The sequence below is a fragment of the Zalophus californianus genome, chromosome 7 (assembly GCF_009762305.2).
Source record: "Zalophus californianus isolate mZalCal1 chromosome 7, mZalCal1.pri.v2, whole genome shotgun sequence".
NCBI classification, from domain to species: Eukaryota; Metazoa; Chordata; class Mammalia; order Carnivora; family Otariidae; genus Zalophus; species Zalophus californianus.
This window is the reverse complement of record NC_045601.1, coordinates 143,429,515-143,452,837: the sequence shown is the minus strand read 5'-3', so window position 1 is coordinate 143,452,837 and position 23,323 is coordinate 143,429,515. Positions and strand designations below refer to the sequence as shown.

Below are 23,323 nucleotides of genomic sequence, written 5' to 3'. Positions count from 1 at the left end.
CCTGTGTCAGGCTCTGCGCTGAGTGTGGAGCCTGCTTAGGGTTCTATCCCTCTCCCTCTGCCCCTCTCCTGCTCATGTGCATGCTCTCTCTCTCTCTCAAATAAAAGAAAAATCTAAGGTACCTAAGAATAAATGAACTAAATAAATAAAAGTATTTTAAAATTTGTAAGCCATTGGATTTTTGCCTAAATTTTCTTTTGCTACTAAGTTTTAACTTCTTTGAAATGGGACCAGAGAATATGGTTTTTAAACATTTTTGCGATGTTCATTATGACCTCCTTGGCATTTTTCATAAATATTCCAGGTATCCTTAAAAGAATTAATATTATTCTAGTCCACTTGATCAGAACTGAGAATTCTGTTGTTCCAATATTCTCCTTCTTTTAGTACTTAATCTGAAATGTTCATTTCTTTAATATATTATTATTCTCTTTATTATTTTCTATTGAAGTATAATCAACAAATAGTATTATATTAGTTTCAGGTGTATAATATAAATGATTCAACAATTCTATACATTTCTCAGTGCTCATCAAGGTAAGTGTACTCTTAATCTCCACCCATTTCACCTTTCCCCCCAACCCACCTCTCCTCTGGTGACCACCAGTTTGTTCTCTGTACTTAAGAGTCTGTTCATCTGTTCATCAACTTTTTGATTTGTTAATCTGTTTCCGAAATTCTAAATATGAGTTCAATCATGTGGTATTCGTATTTTTCTGACTGACTCATTTCACTTAGCATTATACCCTCTAGGTCCATCCCTGTTGTTGGAAAACGGCAAGATCTTACTCTTTTTTATGGCTGAGTAATATTCCAGTGTGTGTGTGTGTGTGTGTGTGTGTGTGTGTGTGTGTGTGTGTCACTTCTTTATCCATTCATCTACTGATGGACACTTGGGTTGCTTCCATATCTTGCCCATTGTAAATAAAGCTGCAATAAGCATAGGGGTGGATGTATCTTTTTGAATTATTAGTGTTTTCATTTTCTTTGGGTAAATACCCAGTAGTGGAATTACTGGATCATACAGTAATTCTGTTTTTAATTTCTGAGGAATCTCCATACTGTTTTCCATAGTGGCTGCACCCATTTGTATTCCCACCAACGGTGCACGAGGGTTCCTTTTTCTCCACATCCTCACTCATACTTACTTCTTGTCTTTTGATTTTAGCTATTGTGTCAGGTGTAAGGTTTGATTTGCACTATAGGTTTGATTTGCATTTCCCAGCATCTTTTCATGTGTCTGTTGGCCATCTGTCTGTCTTGGAAAAAGTGTCTATTCAGGTGCCCTGCCCATTTTAATCAGATTGTTTTTTTGGCACTGACTTGTAGAAGTTCTTTACCTATTTTGGATATTAACTCCTTATCAGACACATCTTTTGCAAATATCTTTTCCTATTCAGTAAGTTGTCTTTTTGTTTTGTTGGTGGGTTTCCTTTGCTGTGCAAAAGCTTTTTATTCTGGTATAATCCCAAAAGTTTAATTTTGCTTTTGTTTCTCTTGCCTGAGGAGACATATCTAGAAAAATGTTTCTATGGCTGATCAAAGAAATTACTGCCTAAGCTTTCTTGTAGGAGTTTTATGGTTTCAGGTCTCACGTGTAGGCCTTTAATCCATTTTGAGTTAATCTTTGTGGGTGGTGTAAGAAAATGGTCCAGTTCCATTATTCGTCATGTAGCTGACCAGTTTTCCCAGCATTATTTGTTGAAGAGACTGTCTTTTCCCTCTTGTATATTCTTCCCTCCTTTGTCATAGATTGACCATAAAAGTGTGGGTTTATTTCTGGACTCTATCCTATTCCACTGATCTATGTGTATATTTTTGTGCCAGTACCATTCTGTTTTGATCACTACAGATCTGTAGTGTACCTTGAATCTGAGACTGTGATCTCTCTAGCTTTGTTCTTCTTTCTGAAGACCGCTTTGGCTATCTGGGATGTTTTGTGGTTCCATGCAAATTTTCGGATTATTTGTTCTAGTTCTGTGAAAAATGTTGTTGGAATTTTTATGGGGATTGCAGTAAATCTGTAAATTGCTTTGGGTAGTATGGATATTTTAACAATATTGGTTCTTCCAATCCACGAGCATGGGATAGCTTTCCATTTGTTCATGTCATCCAATATTCTCTATCATTATTTTATTTAAATTTATTTGACCAATTAATGGTAGTCATTTTCAAAGATTTCTACCACAATAGTGAATCTGTCAATTTCTCTTTGTAATTGTGTCCACTTATTCTAATATACACAGAGTCATAGGATTAGACACATATACACTGAAATTATGTATTTCTGGTAAACTGGCTCATTCAATGATCTGTTTTATTCCCACTGATGCCTCTTCTATTCTATCACTAGATCTGGACAAGAGCATTCCTCTGGTGTGGAACTGAACCTTGTATTACAGGATGGTTAGGTTCATTGCCACCTGCCCATGCTGATGGCTGTGACAAACCAAAATAACCTCAATACTTCCTGATACCCCTCTAGGCGTGCAATATAACCCCCAGTTTAGTGCCTCTGTTTCAGTGGTTACACGAGATACTTTAACATAGATACTCTACTTCCTATCTAAAGCAGCACCGTCCAACAGAACTTCCTGAGCTGATCAGTACTGACCGATAAGAGAGCCACCAGTCACACATAGCTATCGAGTACTTTAAACATGGCCAGTGAAACTGAGAAACTGCATCGTAAGTTTTTAAAATTTGATGTCACTTAAAATTTAAATGACCACAAGTGGCTAACAGAGGATACACTGGACAATGCAGGTCTAATGCGAATGTCTTAAATCTTTTCCAGTATATGCCTAGGACCTTAGACTGTTTTTCCTCATTCCTTATTGACTTACTCGCTTCTAGTATTTTATTTCTTCTTAATTTTAGAGCACAAACAGGGCATTAACACTGTTGATTATAGTCAGCGTTTCTCTTTACCCAAATTTGGCATTTTCCCTGTTATTCTTTCTTGCATCTCAGACCCTCTTTCTTTGATAATTTTTCCTTTGTCCCAAAGTATATCTTTTAAAAAAGACTTATTTATTTTAGAGAGAGTGAGAGAGAGGGGAATAGGGGCAGAGGGAGAGAATCCTCAGACTCCCCGCTGAGTGTGGATTCCCAACGTGGGGCTCGATCTCACGACCCTGAGATCACTACCTGAGCTGAAATCAGGAGTCGGATGCTTACCTGACTGAGTCACCCAGGTGCCCCCAAGGTATAGCCTTTAGGTGTTTATTTAGTGTAGTCTAGTTAAGAGTAAACATCTCAGTTTTTGTTTGGATGAAAATGTTTTCATTTCATACTTGTTCTTAAAAATTAGGTTTTATTGGATATATCATTCTTGGTTTACACTCTGTATTCTCTCGTAAGCATGAAGATATTCTTTTCATTGTCTTTGGCTTCCAGCCACTGTTGATTTGGGAACTGTCTTGTAGGTCTTCATGTTGGTCTTTTTTAAGTAATACGGCTTTTCCATTCCTCTGGCTCCTTGCAATATGTGCTCTTTGTTCTCAGTGCTTTTCACTTTTCGTTATGTGATTCTAGACATGGATTTGCTTTTATCTATCTGGCATGGGATTCACAGGACTTCCTGAACCGAAAGATTCTGATCCTTCATCAATGCCTGAAATTCTCAGCCACCATCTCTTCAACTGTTACCTTTTGCTGTTCTCGCTTTCCTTCTGGAAATCTAAGTTAGGTTTATGGTAAACTTTCTCACTCTAACCGTGTTTCTTTTTTTTTTTTTTTTAAAGATTTTATTTATTTATTTGAGAGAGAGAGAGAGAGAGAGAGAATGAGAGATAGAGAGCACGAGAGGGAAGAGGGTCAGAGGAGAAGCAGACTCCCCACTGAGCGGGGAGCCCGATGCGGGACTCGATCCCGGGACTCCAGGATCATGACCTGAGCCGAAGGCAGTCGCTTAACCAACTGAGCCACCCAGGCACCCTCTAACCGTGTTTCTTAACTTTTCTTACACAGTCTTCATTTTGTTAGTCTATGTTATACTACCTTCAGACAATCTAAACTGAGCAGGCCCTGCATTTGAAATGTGATCATCAGATTTCACTTTGCATGTATCTCCCCAATGTTAGTTATGAGGGTCTATATTTCCTAACTGTAAAACTAAAACTAACAATACTCAGAAAACCTATATAATATTTGTAAACTGGATGAATATCCTTAACGTGGTGGCTACACTCCCGTATCTTGCAGTGAGCAAATAACTTGCTGTAGTTCACCATAAGCAAATACAGCTTCTACACTAAAGTGCCCTGAAATCTTCCTTTTGCTTTAAAAAATAAGTATAGGGAAATAAGAAAACTCAGAGAACTCTTTTAGCCAAACTGAGTGAATACCTGCTAAAATGCCATCAACACCCCTCAGGCCTCATTTCCTTAGTAAATCTGAAATTTACCAGTGAAATATTTCACAGGGTATGGCAGGAGTGAAATCATGGCTTTCCAAGGCCAAAACAAGCACTCTAAAATTTAAGTCCAAAAGGGAAAAATGAAAGTTTCTTTTATGTTAAAACATTCAAATCCACTTATGCATCTACTATTACTCCAGGAATAAACATTAGGATCAAAAAACAGGGAAAACAGGAAGAGAGTTGTCTTTTAAAAACACCTAAAACAGGTCAGTCCAGAGAAAATATCACCTCTTTTCAAAGAAGGGATTTCTCCAAACTTAATTGCTTTCTTCTCCTCCAGATAGTCTGCTGAGAAGGCTGGCCCACCTGGCCATTTCTATTGCTTTTCTGAAAGGATATTTCTGAAAGATGGCTCAGAGAGCTATTTGAACTTATTATTACCCAATATTCAAAATGTCTACTACTGACCTTCATGCAGGACAATGCTTAGACACAGGGGATATATGGCTGAGTGGCTTAGAAGAAGTTGATTCGTAGCAAGCTCAGGACACAACCCCAGGCCTACTTGTCCAGTTTTTTAAAAATTCACTGTCATAAAATCTAATTTTTACAAAATAATCCATCCACATCTGCTTTTGCTAGTGCAACACATTAATTTTAAAGAATTTGGAAAACAGAGAAAGGGCTTTTTTTTTTAGCTAAAGTGGATAATAGTAGTCAGGTAAATAAGGACCACTGTAGTTTAGTGAGAAAGTCAATATGGATTCTAATAAAAATTTTTTTCCTACATAATTTTAAGAAAATCAAGATCTTGAAAGGCTGTATAAATACAAGCGGGCGGGGCGCCTGGGTGGCTCAGTCAGTTGAGTGTCTGACTCTTGATTTTGGCTCAGTTCATGATCTCAGAGTCGTGAGATCAAGCCCCACCTCGGGCCCCACGCTCGGCGCAGGGTCGCTTGTCCCTCTCTCCCTGCTCCTCCCCCTGCTCTCTCTCAAAAAAATAAATAAAATCTTAAAAAACAGACAAGTGGGGATTTTTTTTAAATAATAAAATGATGTCTACTTGTTAGTAAATTGGAGGGAAACAGAGAAGTGAGCTGCCTACAGTCTATTGAAAGAAATCTATTGTACCCCTTACAAGGAAATTAATGAGTAATATTTAGTTAAGAAGTTGTGATTGAAGATTTGCTACTATTCATGCCAGACATTCCCAAAGGGAAGGGAACCCGGAACTAAAAAGGACTGAGAGCAAAGAAAACAAGGGAGTGTGGAATAAACAAAACGGCCACGGAGGAGCCTGGGACCTCCGAGACACGAGGACAGAGAGAAACAGGCTCTGACAGTTGCAAATAAGGAAACAGTGATGGAGAACGCCGCTGATACTGCCAAGGGGTCAGAAAGGCCAGCATCAAAAAATGTGAGGAATTTACAGAAAAATATTTTTGGTTCTAAATAGACAGACATCATTGCAGGCTTTGAAAAATTCAAAAGCCTTTCGCTTCAGATCTCTGCCTTCTATTCCCTCCCAAGAACGAGTGGCAAGTCAATTCCAACCCTCAGTGTGCGGAGAAGGAAACGGAGAAAAGTACGTGGGATAACGTGCCCACAGTTGAGACACAGTCGGAAGCTGTTTGGCAGGGATGTTCCTGATGCAATGTTCCACCCTGATTTTTTTGGGCGGGGGGTTTGGTTTAAAAAAAGTTTTATTTCTCACTCCCATAAAGCCCACCACAGGACTGTGGGATTCTCCAAAACAGCTGCTCTCCATGTTGGGGGCTCAGCATTCCAAACTACTCTGAGTTTCTGGCCCCTTTTTCTGTACGGGCCTCCACGACTGAGCGGGAAGAGCCCTGGAGCCTTACCCCAACAGATAAAGGCTTCAGCCCAGATGTTTCATGCTGATTTCAACACCAACCAATTCTCAGGACATAAGGAGCTCTCCAGAGACTTTAAAGGAAAAAAATTAGACGACAGATACAAATATACAATTTCAAAAGGAAGAAATAAGTCAAGTGGATAACAAAATTACTTGACTTATACAGGTTATTTAAGAAACAACAATAACCGAAAGACCAAATGAGATTTTTCCAATCCCCTATCCTGACAAACATGAACAGATGAATACACTAGCACCAGGGACAGTGTGCAGCACGAACAACCATCCGCACTGAACAATCTGCAAAGACAGACGGAAGTAGGAAAGGGACCATCTGACGTAGAAATGGGCCAGTTACAGGCATTTACCTTACCTGGATTAATCAGAAATTAGACCATAAATAATGCTGGCTGTAACAGAAAATATGTATATTGCTCTCTGGCCCCAGTTCCTGGCACAGAGCTCCCGAAACCCTTGTAATTTCCTAATTGAGAGAAAACACTAGAAGCATCTTTTGTTCTAAAATTTCACCTGTGACCCTGATTCTGACCTAGGGCTCCTAAAACCCCTGTAATATCCTGAGTGCTAGGAGTGTCTTTTGTTCTAATGAGGGTGACGCTGGGTGGGCTTCTGAATGGTTCCGGGTTGGTCGCTGGTCACCGAGAGACCAAATCACAATCAGGTCTGAATTTTCGGGATTTTCAGCCCCGCTCCCCATTGTCTTGAGAAGGAAGAAGGGCTGAAGATGAAGTTAATGATCAGTTATGACTACATGAAGCTTCCAGACCGGCGAAGACGTGGAGGCGTGGGGGGAGGGGTGCTCCAGGACAGGAAGCTCTGCGCCCCCCATAGACCTTGCCCTGTACACGTCTTCCCTCGGGGTGTTCATCTGTACCCTTTATCACATCCGTTCACAAAGTGGTAAACGGGTTTCCCTGAGTTCTGTGAGCCGCTCTAGCTAAGCCATCGCACCTGGGCAGGGTGTCGCAGGCAGCTCTGACTTAATTACACAGCCAATCAGTCAGAAACACAGGTGGCAACCTAGACTTGCCACTGGCATCAGAAGTAGGGGGGGGGGGGCAGGCCTGTGAGACTGAACTCTCAAGCTGGGGGGTCTGAACCTTCTCCAGGTAGAGAGTGTCAGAATTGAGTTAAGTTGTCGGACACCCAGGCGGTGTCCCAGAGAATTGCTCGGTGGGGAAAGGGGGGGTGGGGGGGGATGGGACTCCCACATATCCAGTGACCGGAAGTGTGAGAGGAGAAGCGTTCTGCGTGAAAGCAAAGGAGAGACACACACAGGTGGGCAGAGGTTCCCAAATACACTGGTAGATCCATATAGTGTACTACTATATGAAATGATGATTATTCACTTATCTTGAAGTGTATTCATGCCATTGTACCACAGTATAACCACGCATATATGTACAATTGCGTGTGTAGACACAGAACATTTGGAAATTCACTAAAATATTATGATGCTATCCCTGAGATGTCAAGCGATTTTTTACTTTCCTTTCTTTTATACTTGTTAGTATTGTTTAAATGTTCACAGACTAAGTTTCATTTTTTAAGTGAGAAATAAATAGCAACAAAGATACTATCCTTCTTACATACTGATCCTTCATGGAAGATAAAACAAGTGCCATTAGGTAACAAATAATCTGGCAGAACTCTGTACCAACCAGCCCGTCCTTTTTCTGCCCCTTTATCTCTACTCAGAACGGATGCAAAAATACCCACATTAAATGAAATAAAGACAACATGCAAGAGTCTCTCTGTTATTACATGCACAGGAAGACAAGAGGGGCTTAAACTCCTAAATAATCCACAACATTTTATCCCTCATTAATTTAATTTACAAGCGGAGTAATTATCATGTTGCGAGGTTATTACTGAGTCCCACATTAAATCCCTGTGAGCTGAAATAATTTCGTTCTCAGAAGAAAACAGACCAAATAATTATAGAAATTTAGACAAGTTTTTTTAAGGCATCCTTGAACAGGCAGATTGGAAATGAGGACAACCTTCTGAAGGTACAACTTCTCTGTGTAGTTGTGTTTTGAAGTTACCTTAAGAAAAATCTAGTCTTAGGTTACATTTCAGAGACTCCCGACCCCACCCCACCCCACCCCACCCCACCCCCCGCCAGGGAGCCTGTGGACAAGTCTCTGCTTACTTCAGGGTGCCTTGTAACTTCATCTAACTCCCTTTCCTGTCTTTCAACCAGCCCCTTGTGAGGACTGTTACCTATTCACCTAGAGGGAGCCTCTCCATAGCAGCAGCTTGTGGGCACTGTAAACGGAACACCCGTCCCCCTGACCATTCTCTAAATCAAACGTAATGCCAGAAGATATTTTTTCCTAAAGCAGACTTCTCTTTCTGCCTTGTAAGTAGAAATCCATTATTCCCTCATCAATGGTGACTCATAAAGTGCATTTAGAGATTTACCATCAAAAATATGAATTTTCTAGGTCTTACCCAATCTCATTAGGTAAGAAGCTATTCCCACACTTATAAGCGGAGCTAGAACAGATGCAGTATTCGATCTTTACTACGCATGCATGTGCGTGGGTGCGTGCGCACACAGACACAAATCTCTAAGACGTAAGTCGCTATGGTATGAAATGCAATCACACATTGTTGTCGTAACAATTTCATTTTCCAAAACATGAGAAACTCCACAAACCTTCAGTTGTTCATCTACAACTCTTGTCACTTCCCCAGCCATTGATTCCAGGGTCTCTTGAATGGGACCAGATAACAAGCCACTGGTTCCTGCCCAAGACGTACCACCGACATGGTATAAGTTTGGTAACAACTGTAATAAAAATACAAATAACCTCTGAATTAGCTTTAAAAATATTAATTATTTAAATAAGCACCAAAGTCATTGCAGAGTTAGTGAAAAAGGTAAGAAATACTATTAGAGAGAATCTGTTCTCGATCAAAGCCTCATTATACAGATTAATAGATTAATAAACGGGCGTTCAGGACCAGTATGTTACCTCCGTGCCTCTTGATGTCTTCCTCTGGGATATGAAGGTGTTTGCTACTCAAGATCCTCCTACTCACAACACTCGAGGGCTGTGTGACCAAGAGCAGAGCCAGGCCCAGGTTCCAGGTTCTCTGACCCCCATTAGTCTTTTCTCCATTAAGTCACATTTTGGGGACCAAATTCTAATTTGAAAGAAGCTTCCTTTTAGAGGTAACAGAGGGGAGTTTCATGCTATCAGCTTAGAAGTAGAATAATTTTAAATGAGCCGCTGCCCACGTAAACTACAATTCTACCTCTCAGTTCTTCAGGACCCGATGATATCCCTTGTCACCACATGGGACCCCTACTTTTTATTCTATATTTTGATGACCGGTAATTAGCCTGGGGAACAGAAAGGAAGCAAAGAGGAACTCCATTCACTCTGCCACTTGTTAGTCACCTTGACATTGGGTAGAAAGCTAAAAAAAATCGGAACTAGTTTCTAGAATTGAAGTTCAAAAAAGCTTATTACGTAAGACGCTCACGCAGCCTGAAGTGAAACTCACCGTTTTAGAGTTCTTCGCATCACGCATGAGCCTTTCTGCTGACTTTAAGTCTTCCTGGACAGCGTCTCCCGCACAATTTCGTAAAGAGTTGAGATGGTCCTGTACTTTCACACATATCCTGTCAATCATCTGCTCCATGCCGTGAAAATTACAGCAAGCATCCGAGGCAGCGTGGCCAATATTCAGACAGAAGAAAAACACAGAATGAATGAGGACAAAAACATCTTCTAACTGGAAGATTCAAGAAGGGAGCTTATATATAGCCAGTTATTAATTTATCTGTTCATATCAGCAGCCTTTGGCAACATTAACTCCAGTGAAACATCTCAGGGACTTCCGTCCTTTTTCCTGCCTTAGGAAATGCAGCATGTAGAACAAAGGTGCGCACTTCTGGATGATTCAGAATTTTGTGGCTACTCCGTGACACTTAGCTAGATAGAAACTCTCCTTCATTAATTTTTATTGAGTACCCTCTATGTCAGACATAGTACTAGGTACTGAGGAAACAGAGAAATGGGCTGTGTAATTTGGCGATGGTTGATATGACTATAAGATGGTGCCCACAGCCAGTTGGTCCCAATATTACAGAATCCTATCGTCCCTGGAAATTAATATTTTTAAAAAGATTTTATTTATTTATTTGAGAGAAAGAGAGAGCACAAGCAGGGGGAGCGGCATGCAGAGGGAGAAGCAGATTCCCCACTGAGCAGGGAGCCTCACTCAGGGCTTAATCCTGGGACCCCGGGATCATGACCTGAGCTGAAGGCAGACGCTTAAACCAACTGGGCCACCCAGGTGCTTGGAAATTAATATTTTTAAAGCTAATTCAATTATATCAGGTACTTTTCCACATAAAATAAAAGCCACCCCTCCCCAGAAAAGCCAAGTTTAAGTTCTATTATTTTAACACAGGCAATAATAAAGTTGACAACATTTAGTTTCTATTCCGTGAAAGCCCCTCTCCCAGGTTAATTACATCTGAATCATTTTCAGTTACTCCGTGGCCTTAAGCGTGAAGCCCAGAGGGAAGTCGTAGATCACTACTGTAGACAAAAAATACCACAGACAGGCAAGATTATATCCTTTTGCATTTGCATTTAGAGAGAGAAGCATGAAGCAAGACTAAGAATTCTAAAGAAAGAGATAAACAGTGTGATTTACAAAGTTTCTCCAGTATTCTGATCAGAACTACAGCCTATTTCATGTTCTTAAAAAATTATTCATTCTTCCAGAGACCTCAGCTATCCAGAGTCCCATCCTATCTGATCATTCAATCAGAAGAGGTGGCAATCTAGTAATATTTTTTATTTAAATTCACACTTGCTCTATTTTGAATTATCTAACAACTACAGGAAGCCAAAGTCAGCCCTCCTTCCCCCATAAATTCTGCAATAACAGAAACTTGGCTACACCACTCAGAAGACTTACAGTCTGAACGAAGAGTGGCAGCATCACCATCCTTCCTGCCCTCCTCTTCTAGAAAATCAGGTTCATAACATCTACCCCATTTCTTTTTCTAGTGTATTATGAAGACAACCCAGTTAAGTAATACCACTCACAGCACCTATTCCCTTGACACAGAGTCACTAAGTCACCATTAAGGTACATTAAGAACAGCTCCTATTATTATCAAATGTCCTGCGGTTATTGAAGTAAAGGACCCAGAGCTCCCCACAGGAAAAAGAAGTTGTATGAACAATGCTCCTAACTAAAATCTAAGCATGTCGGGAGCGACCATATCTTAACTTGATGCATTTTCACAATGCCCTGCAGAGAACCAACTATATGTTTTAAAATATCTTCTTAATTGATGTAAATTCCAACTCTTCTGTTGTATTGAGCTGTGCTTCCTGAAGCAAAGAGTCATCCATAATTCAGATCTTACCAAGAAACAATACTTAATTTCAAGAGACAAGTAAACCACATACTAAGAAAGGAACTGATACATGTCTGAGGCCACACAGGACTCATTTGAGAGGCAGGTGGATGAGGCATTATGAAGTTGGTCATCCTTAAAAATCGGGAGCCCAAAGAGACTCCTGAAATGTGTGTCACGAGGCGGTCACCAAGGACACCGTGTTGATCAATCGCAGGCTCTCTTCCACAGGATGGTCTAGCACACATCTCAACACAGGTATCTCTTCTTCCCTAATCTGTTTTTCTTCAGGCTTCACATTCCCGGGTCCTCTTGCCATGCTACTATGGTGATAATCTTATGGTCCCCCAACCCTCTCCCCACCCAGGCCCCTTCTCTGAATTGTCTCTTCCATCTTGGACCTTCACGAAATATACCCCTCTCAATAAAATAGATTGTGACACAGGAGGAGGCGATCGGTAAGCTGAACAGGGCCAGCACCTTCTTTACTGTAGCAAATATACTTCCATTAATGTGGTACCGGTCAAACTGGCTTCTCTAGCAGCCAAATCACACCACTAACTCATGTCACACTTGTTGGTGACTACTTAGGTTTTTTCAAATATACTGGGTTATTATAGAACCCAAGGTCAGAACTTAGAACTCTTTTTTTTTTTTTTAAATAAGAGAGGTGGTTTTTTTTTTTAAGATTTTATTTGTTTATTAGAGAGAGAGAGAGAGCACAAGACGGGGTAGGGTCAGAAGGACAGGGAGAAGGAGACTCCCCACTGAGCAGGGAGCCCGATGTGGGACTTGATCCCGGGACTCCAGGATCATGACCTGAGCTGAAGGCAGTTGCTTAACCAACTGAGCCACCCAGGCACCCCAGAACTTAGAACTCTTAGTAATAAATGCCATCTTTGGTTGCTCTCCACTTGTTATAACTGTCCCTAGTTCCAGCAAATACCGTATTTGCAGAAAAGTCTATCTTTCCCCATGTCAATTTCTTGAACCAATTCAAGAGAAATAGACTGAACACCTAAAACCAAATGAAATACAGTCCGTAATAAGATATGCCTTTTGCCACCAAGCAACTTAAAAGCCTAGAAGTGGAAAGAAGCATTCTCAATTAATAGTAACACAAGATAGAGAGTGCTTCATAATATAACATCTACAAGGGCACCCCGTTTTGTTCATTTTGTCCACTGCCAAAGCTCAGCTCCATTTCCTACAATGGTGCCTGCCACACGGCAGACCCTTCTAAGTATGCATTCAGTGAACACAGGAATGATACAAATGTACAAGATTTCAGCCAAGGGAGGGATCCAATCTAGCTGAGGATGAAGGTGGCTTTTCAACTGGGTCCTGAACGATCTACAGATTTAGAAAGTAGAAGGGAATTTTAAGCAAAAGAATAAACCTAAGCAATGGCACATCCAGACACCTGCGAATCCTATTTCCTGATTAGGATCAGGGTGCTTTATTGTGGGAGATGGGACTGGAAAAGTTCGGCTAAGGCAAGAGAGTGAGAGACTCAGGCACAGGCTAAGGAGATGGAACAGGGTGTATGAGGCACGAGGCGTCTGGTCCCGGCTCCTCCCACAACTATGAGGGTCTAAAAATCCTCACCCCGTAGCACCCTTGGGTGACTCAGCTTCCCTGCCTGATGCAAAGGACATGGGCTGTAGAGAGCAGAAGGAGACATGGAAGGTGGATACACCAGTTTCCGTAGTACTTATAAAAGAAGATCTAGGAGTGAGTTGATAAAAACACCTGAGCAAGAGGGTTGGCAATGGAATTGGGGAAAAAAAAAAAAAAAAAAAAAGAACGACTGCAAAGACACTTGGAAGGTCACTGGGTGGGCACAGCAACCACTGGCTGGCCGCGGCAAAGGAGACGTCCAAGATGGCCCCGACGGTTCTGTCCTCAGTGACTGATGATGCCACCGAGAGAACTGGTAAAATCAGGAGTTCCAGGGACGAGTTTCGTCTTAGTCACCCCCTATCTCAGAAATGCTAGTGTTGACAAGATCAAACTTGCTGGAAAAAAACAGGGATAGAGCCAGGAGTCCTCCACAGTCGGAGCATCAAAATGGTAAGAGTAGATACAATAGCTGAAGAAAAGCAGCACTATGTACAAAACTCAGGAAAAGGACTGCATTTGGAAGATGAAAGGGTAAAGAGTCATGTAGAAAGGAGACAGATAAGACCCAAGAGCACAGAAAGATATTCAAAATGGCACACTGTCAATGAGTGAAGCAGGGAGTCTTAGGAAGAATGAGGTAGTTAATCGTGATGATAATTGTGACAATAAGACTAATGACAGCAACAAACATTAACAGTTTACTGGTGAAGAGCCAAGTACTTCCCGTGCTCTATCTCAGTGAATCCCCCAGCATCTTCAGAGATGTGTTGTTCCCCCTCGCCCACCCCACTTCACAGATGAAGAAACCAAGGCTGAAACAGGTTTAAGTGACTAACATCAGTTTACACCCACAGGGAAAGCAGAGCCCGTCCTTCAATCGGGGTCGTCTACACTATCCTGCCTCCTCTCATTAACAGATGAAGAGGGAGAAAAAGCCCAGGGACTTGGTGACCAGGAGACCATGGAGAGAAACATTTCAGCACAGATAGGGACACATTTGGAAAGGTTACAAAGTGACAGGATAGCAAAGAAGTCAAGAAAGCAAGTATAAAAACTGTACATGTGAGGGCGCCTGGGTGGCTCAGTTGGTTAAGCGACTGCCTTCGGCTCAGGTCAGGATCCTGGAGTCCCGGGATCGAGTCCCGCATCGGGCTCCCTGCTCCGCAGGGAGTCTGCTTCTCCCTCTGACCCTCTTCCCTCTCATGCTCTCTATCTCCCATTCTCTCTCTCTCAAATAAATAAATAAAATTAAAAAAAAAACAAACTGTACATGTGAGGTGGGAAGAGAATGTGTCAGGTAAGTAGCTCTAGGCAATAAAACTGCCTTCTCCCTTTTCTTAAATGGTCAGAAAAGTTTCAGAGTGAGAAGAGCGGAGTTTGGCAAACTACAGGCAATTCTGGGCCTGTTTTTTTTTTCCCCCAAAATATATATATTTTATTACTTCAGGGTTTAAAAAAAAAATCCACATAGGAAAAAGGACTGGAAAGAAATAAATTAAGACCATGTGGGTGAGGGTGTGTCCAGGCTTGTTTTTATGAATAAAGTTTTATTGGAAGAGCCACCTCATTCACGTACATAGTGACTATGACGCACGTACACAGAAAAGATCTGCTGACTTCTGATGAAGAGAGTTTATGAGATGGAAAAGAACAGACTGAAAGCAAAGGGAGAGTACGGAGTCTTACAGAGGTCATTCCTAAAGGAAGACGTGAGCAGTTATGAGATGTCACTGTAATACCTTTAGTGCCATCTGGGAATGATGACTGGCTACACAACTGGCCAGAAGGTCTATTTTTTCTGTATTCAGATTTCTGGAAACTTTGAGAAGTTTCAATAAGAAGGAGATAAATCTCTCTTAAAGTGACTGAAACAATTAAAGTCTGAAAACTGCTAATCATAATGTCCTAAGAAATCCCCAAAGAGAAAAGGTGGCAATATACTTACTACATAATGACTCAAATAATTCAGACAGATGCCACTCACGCAGAATTAAACACGTGTACTACCACCCCTGTGTACCATTTCCTCTAGGTTGAGAAGACGAAACTTACTTTTAAGGATTAGCATTAAAGGTTGCTGCAGTAATTTTTTTGGATGGGCAAAATCCCCTGTGAATGAGGGGGAGAGTTGGAAGGATATTGTATTAAGACAAGCCTGCATTATGGCAGCTCATAAAGGAACCCGAGGCAAAGATGCGATGTAAGATTTTAGCACTCTCGTTGCTTTTAATGTTCATCACTAAAACCAGGAAATAACAGTAAACCATAAAGTACTAAGCTAATATTAGTCCCTTGTAGGGGGAAAAAACAGATTTTTCAGGCATGGGTAAGGGCAAACTTTTATTTTCTTTTTCAAAACTCCCGGCTACCTCACCAATATTCATAATTAGTGTTTTTTTTCTCAATATACGTCGCTTTACTTTGTCTTTTACAAAGAATACACGGTCTTTGTATTCTTATTCAATGCCATAAAGGTTTCAAAGAATACTGTGAAGTATACGAGAATAAAACTCACTTAAATCACACCTCCTGAGATAACCCTCATGCACATCCTGGTGAAAACCCTTTCACAAACCTCTATGCAGACCTATGCAGTCTTCCAGATAATTTTACCTACTTGGAATATTATATATGATGCTTTTATTGTGGACACTTTTCTTTCATTCTCTTTTAAGAAAAAGCAACAGCAAAAAACTTAAAATGACATTTGCACAAGAAAACAGTGCAAACCATTAAAAAATTGGTCTCAAATGGCAAACTTTGCCTACCAGTCACCCTGCTGAGATAAACACTTTTGGAAACCCGCTGCTTTTTAAGTTCTTCTGGTGGCTTCCATTTGAAATTTAAATAGTAGACTTACATTTGTATTTTTCTAAGTATATTATTTTAATTCCAGTATGGTTAACTATATTGGTGCTTTTGATTTAAGAAGGAATGATAGAAAAGAAGTTGAGTCCATAAAATAAAAACTAAAAATTCAGCATATTTAACACTTCCACCCGCATTTCTCCCTCTTCAATTTCTAATTTTAGTTAGTATCAATACTTTTACATTAAGATTTCTAACATTCACATTTTTTAACGTAATAGTGAGGTTTTCCCTTCTTGTCTGAGTTGATATTAAAACTTTAAACCCAACTAAAATGCAGTTACAGAATTATGACTATGGGATCGCCACAGAAAGAAATGTAATCCCGTGACTTTTAATCGTGCAGCCCCCAGCAGACTGTCCAATTTTTTAAAAGCTTTCCTTCAACTCTTGTGACTTCAAGGATTTCATTTCTGCTACAGTTTCTTATTTACACCTCATACTGCATACTCTCTTATTTTTCATCGTTACGCTAGAGAATTTCCTCAAAGAACTTTTTGTGCATATGGAATATCAGGGGTCAAATTTCTGAGCCCATGTCTGAATCCATTTTAATTCTCTCCTCGTATCTGCTTAATAAGTGGCTAGGAGTAGAATTCATGGTCCCAAATAAATAAATCCCCCTCTGAACTGTGATGACATCACCTCATTTGCTTCCAGTAATTGGGATGGATGCAAAGAAGCAGTTTTAGTTATCCTGTAAGATAGCCGCCCTTTGAGTCTCTCTGGTACGCTTTAAGATTTTAAAAGGCACAAAACCATCAGCAATTAAAGGCGCATTTTTAGCATTAGAATCAGCCTACATTTTCCTCACCCTACATCTTCCCCGCACTCTACTTCCCTTTGTCATCATCTTCAGAAACCAGTTTGTACTGTCCCACTGCGGATGATTCAGGGGACAGAGACCCTGTGCCCCTGCTCTGAAAAGTGGCCACTGCGGGCGAGCCGGGGAGAGCGGTGCTCTCTTACCTGCTGCGTGGTGCTGGTGACAATGCCCTGCTGCAGGCGGTAGGCCTGCTCTTGCAGGTATTTTCGGGTCTCGTGATTCCGGAGCAGATAGTTTTCGATCTGAAAAGCAAGCACATAGATCTCTCAAGAACACACTTCGACTCAGCGGAGGGTGAAATAATAAGGGAAAGAGCCAGGTGCTGAACTTGAAACCAAAGCTCTGATTCACACTCCTGCCTGTGCCTTGACTCCATACAACACAGGAGTCGGGAAGCGGGCCATCACTGTGATGCACTCTTGGTGTGTGAGTTAGAGATGTAACCTGCAGATCATGGGAGTAATTGTGTGTGACTCGGTAGCTGACAAAGGTAAGCAAGTGTTTAAGTGCCCACGCGGCTGGAGAGCCCATGCAGCGACTCCCTGCTTTCTTGCACATAATCACAATCTCTCCCTCATGAGTCTTTAACCACTCAACAGTTGCAAAGCTAAATAAATATCCCCAAGGTGTATGGATGGCACCCTCTGAAACTCTCAGCCTTTAGGAGGCAGAATCCATTGGCACCAAGAAAACTATCTATTTGAAGGGAAAAAAAGAGAAAATAGGTACAAAATTTGAAGGCCACAGGCTAGTACAACTCAAAGACATATACTAGTTTCATTAATTCATGAGATTTTCATATTCTCAACAACAGGACTGGTTTTGCAAAAGTAGAGAAAATAAAACAGATTTCCACAGAAAATAAGTACATCTGAAGTTGCTTGAGAGTCTGTATTTTTACACACAATCTCCTATTAAAGGTTCAAACACACAAATGATGACTACATTAAAATGAAGTGTTTATGAAGACTATGCAAGGGGTATACATTGAACAAGAACTGCACGGTTAACTACTGGGGCTGATGGACATGTATGAAGATGTCTGCAAAGAAGGATTTGAGATCAGTAATTGCACCATCTGGGTTTTTTTTTTTCCAGTTGTTGTTTTCATTTGTTTTTAATAATACCACTTAACCATTTGGCTTTTAATTTGTCACTGTTGTTCCCTGGTTAAGAACTTCTAATAACTGTGAGGCTCTCAGTATTATTACATTTTCATTTTAATTTTCCATATGCTAAAATGACTACTACTTAACACCAATTAGAGACAATTAAAATACAGACTATAATTACTATCATCCCTGGAAACTCATAAAGCAGAACAAAATGTACCTTTCTACTAAACATTAATGAAGGAATTATAAAAATGAAGAGATCACTGAAATGAAACAAAGTGACACGTTAAGACCATGACATTTTACTACATTCATTTTCTCTTGCTACTTCCCAAAAAGTCATCTCTTCCCAAGGTGACATTACCATCGATGGAAAATGTTTTTGCCAAAAACAAAAACAAGATTCTTGCCTGAAATATAACAGGCCCACACTGCCACCCAGCTTTGGGTACTCTTGCTTTGTTATTTATCCTTTTACATTTGGTCTCCTTAAGCACTGTCTGGGAGCCAGTTGTGAGAGCAGCTTGTACGAGAGGCTCGGCTCACATAACGGGTCGTGCACCCAAGGCTGGCCCATGCATTTGCAGACCTTCCAAAGGGGCACCAATGATGCTGTACAGACTAAGCCTGGAGAGAAATCGTTTTAGAAAAAAAAAATATTCAGGGGCGCCTGGGTGGCTGTCATTAAGCATCTGCCTTCGGCTCAGGTTATGATTCCAGGGTCCTGGGATGGAGCACCGCATCGGGCTCCCTGCTCAGCGGAAGCCTGCTTCACCCTCTCCCACTCCCCTGCTTGTGTTCCCTCTCTTCCTGTCTCTCTCTGTCAAATAAATAAAATCTCAAAAAAAAAAAGGAAAAATATTCAAAGCTCATTTCTAAAGCCAGTGCAAGGGGAAGGAAGAATAACAACGAAAGTATTCACATCTTGGATTAGCAGGATAAACCTTCCTTCCCTGCACCTTTCCAGACCAGGGACAGAGACCCCGCCTACCACAGGCTGAGGATGGACAGCCCGACTGAGGCCAAATGGGAGGAAAAGGGCCCAAAGTGGTATTACCATGTCTGCCAGGCCCCCTGGGCAGCAGTGACCGGGACAGCCACCCAGAGCCTATCAACACCTTCAGTGTCACTGCTGAAAACAGCAGCGGCATAAAAGGCAAAAAGACCTGCATTTCAGTGTAGGAATCTTACATTTAAAACAAAACAAAACTTCTAAAGATTGATTACAGGATCACAATGTTGTTCTTTAGTAGAGTAAAACTAAAGAGCATATTTCTTCCAGGGAATAGAGTTCTGTTAAAATGAAAACTTACTATACAAGAGTATAGTAAGTGTCATAGAAAAAAAAAACCCTGATAATGATCACTTTTAAAGTCACCAAATTTTCACTTAAGAAAACACAAATTTTACAATTAACATACGTGATGAGGCATTTCTTTGGTTTCTTCTTTTATTTTCCCCTCTTCTTCTGCTTTCTCTGGTTTTAAGGACCGTATATGATTACACTTTTCTCTCCTTCCTTAGTATATTAACTACACTTCTTTTAAAATTATTTTAGTGATTGCCCTAGCATTTGCAATATGCAACTATTTCAAGTCCACTGTCACAGAACACTGTACCAATCTGCAAAATAGTGCAGGTTCCCTGTAATACAGTATCATCAACTTCTCCCTCTCAACACTGCTATCTTTGCATGTTTTGATTTCTCCTTTACTTTTTAAGATTTATTTATTTATTTGAGATAGAGAGAGTGGCGGGCGGGGGAAGGGAGAGGCAGAGGGAGAAGGAGAGAGAGAGTCTCAATCAGACTCTGTGCTGAGCACGGAGCCCGATGCAGGGCTCGATCTCACGACCCTGAGATCGTGACCTGCACTGAAATCAAGAGTCAGACACTCAACTGACTGCACCACCCAGGCACCGTCTCCCTTAATTCTGAAGAAAAGATTTTGCTAGATACAGAATTCTAGGCTGCTAGGTCTTTTTCTTTTGACACTTTAAATATTCCACTCCACTCCATTCTTCTTGCTTGTGTGATTTCTGACCCAAAGTCAGCTATAATTCTTATCCTTATTTCTCAATATGTAAGGTGGTCCCCCCATCCCAACCTTCTTTCAAGAATTTTTTTTTTGTCTTCGGTTTTCTGCAGTTTAAATATGATATGCCCCCATGTAGGTTTTGGGGGGTATTTATCCTACTTGGTGTTCTCTGCGATTCCTAAATCTGTGGTTTGGTATCTATCATTAAATTTGGAAAATTCTCAGTCATTATTATTTCAACTATTTCTTCTGTTCCCTTGTCTTTCTTCTCTGGCATTCCCACTGTATGGATGTATTTTGTAACTGTCCCACAGTTTGGGGATATTCTGTTCTGGTTTTGCCCTCCATTCCTTTTTTTCTCTTTGCTTTTCAGTGGGAAGTTTCCATTGACCTACCTTCAGGCTCAATGTTTCTTTCCTGAGCTGTGTCCAGTCCACTGACAAGATCATAAAAGGCATTTTTCATTTCTGTTAGTGTTTCTGACCTCTAGATTTTCCTTTTGATTTTTTTCTTAGAGTTTCTCTCTGCTTACATTACCCATCTCTTCTTGCATGGGTTTTACTTTTTCCATGATAGCCCTTAACATACTAATCAGTTATTTTAAATTCTGTCTGATAATTCCAAATTCTGTGTCATATCTGAGTCTGGTTCTGATGTTTGCTTTATCTCTTCATAATGTGTTTTTTTTTCCTTGCCTTTTAGCATGTCTTAAAATTTTTTTTTTTTATTTTTGTCGTTGTCGTTGACTGGGTCTGATGTATCTGGTAATACAAACTGAGGTAATCAGGCTTTTAATGTGCAATTTTATGTTAATCTGGCTAGAAGCTGGGTTATGCCAAACACTTTGAAAGTAAAAAGACTTTAACTTCTTCCCATGTCCTTGTTTTTATCTCCCTGGTTGCTTTGGGGTTTCCCTAGAAATCCCTTCTTAAATAGAGTGTCTTACAGCTTTGCTCATTTGTAATCCACTGTTACAACACTTGATGTGCTGGTTAGGTGTTAGGGAAGGGAATAATTCTATAATCTTATGATTAAATTTAGGTTTGATTTAGTGGGCCTGAGTCCCTGGGCTGTGACCTGCCAAAGTATTTCTTGGCCTTTTTTTTTTTTTCTTTCTTCCCTTCCGTGAAACAGGAAGGCTGGGATTGTCTGTCTTTCGCTAGATCAGATAAGGCTCCGATAGAGCAGTTTCTCTTGGTGTATGCATCTGTTACAAACAAAGGCATGTTCTAGGTAGATTTCAAAATGGCTACTTTTCCCCTTCCCCCTACCAGAAACATGACAGGATTTTTCTCCAGTCTTTCCTGTGATGACCTGGTGGGGTTCTAGGAGGTAAAGAACATGAAGGGATCAGGACCTCACGAAGATTGGGCCCCTAGGAGTTTTTAATTTTTTTTTTAAGATTTTATTTATATTTTTGAGCAATAGAGTGTGCAAGCACGAGTGGGGTGAGAGGCAGAGCGAGAAGCAGGCTCCCTGCTCAGCAGGGAGCCCAACTCAGGGCTCAATCCCCGGACTCTGGGATCATGACCCGAGCCGAAGGCAGATGCTTAACTGACTGAGCCACCCAGGTGCGCCTAGGAGTTTTTAACTCTTAAACTAGTCCACACTAAGCCTCCAGCAACTCCTCAATTGCCGGTTAAGCATTCCTCTGAGTTACTGACCCCATTAGCTTCTGCCCCTGGTAAGCCGATCTTGGCTTTGAGTCACTGTGATTCTCTGAATTCCCCACATGTCCAGTTTCCAGGGTGGCGGTCTACTTTGCTTTTGCCTCAATTCTTTGACGGATCTGAGAAGAGTCACCAATTTTCTTCTGTTCAGCTTTTTTCTTGTTGTGAAGATGGGAGTGATGAGTGCCAAACTGTTGACCTGTCAGATTTAAACCCAGAAACCTGGTGTCTCTAGGATATGTCTTCTGTTACAAGTTGCTAGTCTCCTTTGGGAAACTATAAAGAGGTCTAACATTTTTATGTTGCTTTGTGGTTTACAAACTTTTTTCCACATATACTAACTGGTTTGGTCCCTGGCACCACAGTCAAATTACTTGGCCGTCCTGCCCTTCAGTTTTCTTATGTGCAAAATGGGGATATAGCAAACCTATCTCATGGATTTATTTTATAGATTATCAGTGTTAATTTATGTAAAGCATTTATAATAGTGTCAGGCACCCAGCATGAACTGTATGTTAAATGTCAGCTAAACATAGCTCCTGTCTAGCTGTGTGTTTTATATAGATGAAGAAACCAAAGTTCAGAAAAATTAAGTAACTTATGTAAATGACAAAGCTGAAAAGAGTTTGATTTAGTCAGATTTTTTTTTTTTTTTTTTTTGAAGATTTTTTTAATTTACTGACAGAGAGAGAGAGGACAAGCAGGGGGAGCAGCAGAGGGAGAGGGAGAAGCAGGCTCCCCACTGAGCAGGGAGCCCGATGCGGGGCTCGATCCCAGGACCCCGGGATCATGACCTGAGCTGAAGGCAGATGCTTAACCGACTGAGCCACCCAGGCGCTCCTAGTCAGATCTTCTGAATACAAATCTTGGATGATTTCTGTTGCCACATCACAGCTTTCCCTCCCCCCACCCTACTTTATTCCCTTTTATTCAATGAAGTCTAAGGAGTATCCAAGCATGTATGGCAGGCACTGTACTAGCTGCTGAACATCTAAAAAGATGAAAAATACATAGGTTCTGCCTTCAAGGAGTTCATAGTCACTGAGAGAAACAAATATATGGAGTCAGGTAACGTACAGGATGTCACAAGGCCAGTGACAGAGACAAGCGCAGGAAATTCTGAGAAGACCCCCTACACAGAGGAGGAAAGAGGCTCTGAAAAGTTTCCAGATGAGCTGACACTTGCCTTCAACCTTGACAGACACACGTGGTAGGTACTGGGGAAAGCATGAGTATCCTCTGGATCAGAGCAGTGATTCCCAATTTTGCAGCCACCAGAAGAGCTTGTAAAAACAGACTGCTGAATCCCACCCCCATTTCTGAGACCCAAGAATTTGCAACTCTAACAAGTTCCCTGAAGTAGAGCAGGGCAAAGAGGCAGGGTTGGTAAGAGATGAAGGTGGCAGTGGATAGGAGGCGGATCCTGGGCACAATTTTACGCCAGTTCAAGGAGAGGAGGTTCTACTCTAAAAGCCACTAAGGGGCAGGGATGGAATGGGGAGAGGTGGGCTGAAGAGGTTAGTCTGCTCA

General features: G+C 41.1%; 1 protein-coding gene across 1 annotated transcript in view; it reads right to left on the bottom strand.

Annotated features, from left to right (window-relative positions):
* Positions 1–23,323, bottom strand: part of CARMIL1 (capping protein regulator and myosin 1 linker 1) — a 314,559-nt gene that overhangs the window by 75,787 nt on the left and 215,449 nt on the right. Inside the window, exons 24-26 of the mRNA XM_035728384.1 lie at positions 17,116–17,214; positions 9,780–9,908; positions 8,926–9,057 (exon numbers count right to left, since the gene is read on the bottom strand). Coding sequence (XP_035584277.1) covers positions 8,926–9,057; positions 9,780–9,908; positions 17,116–17,214 — 360 coding nt within the window. The remainder of the gene's footprint in view (positions 1–8,925; positions 9,058–9,779; positions 9,909–17,115; positions 17,215–23,323) is intronic.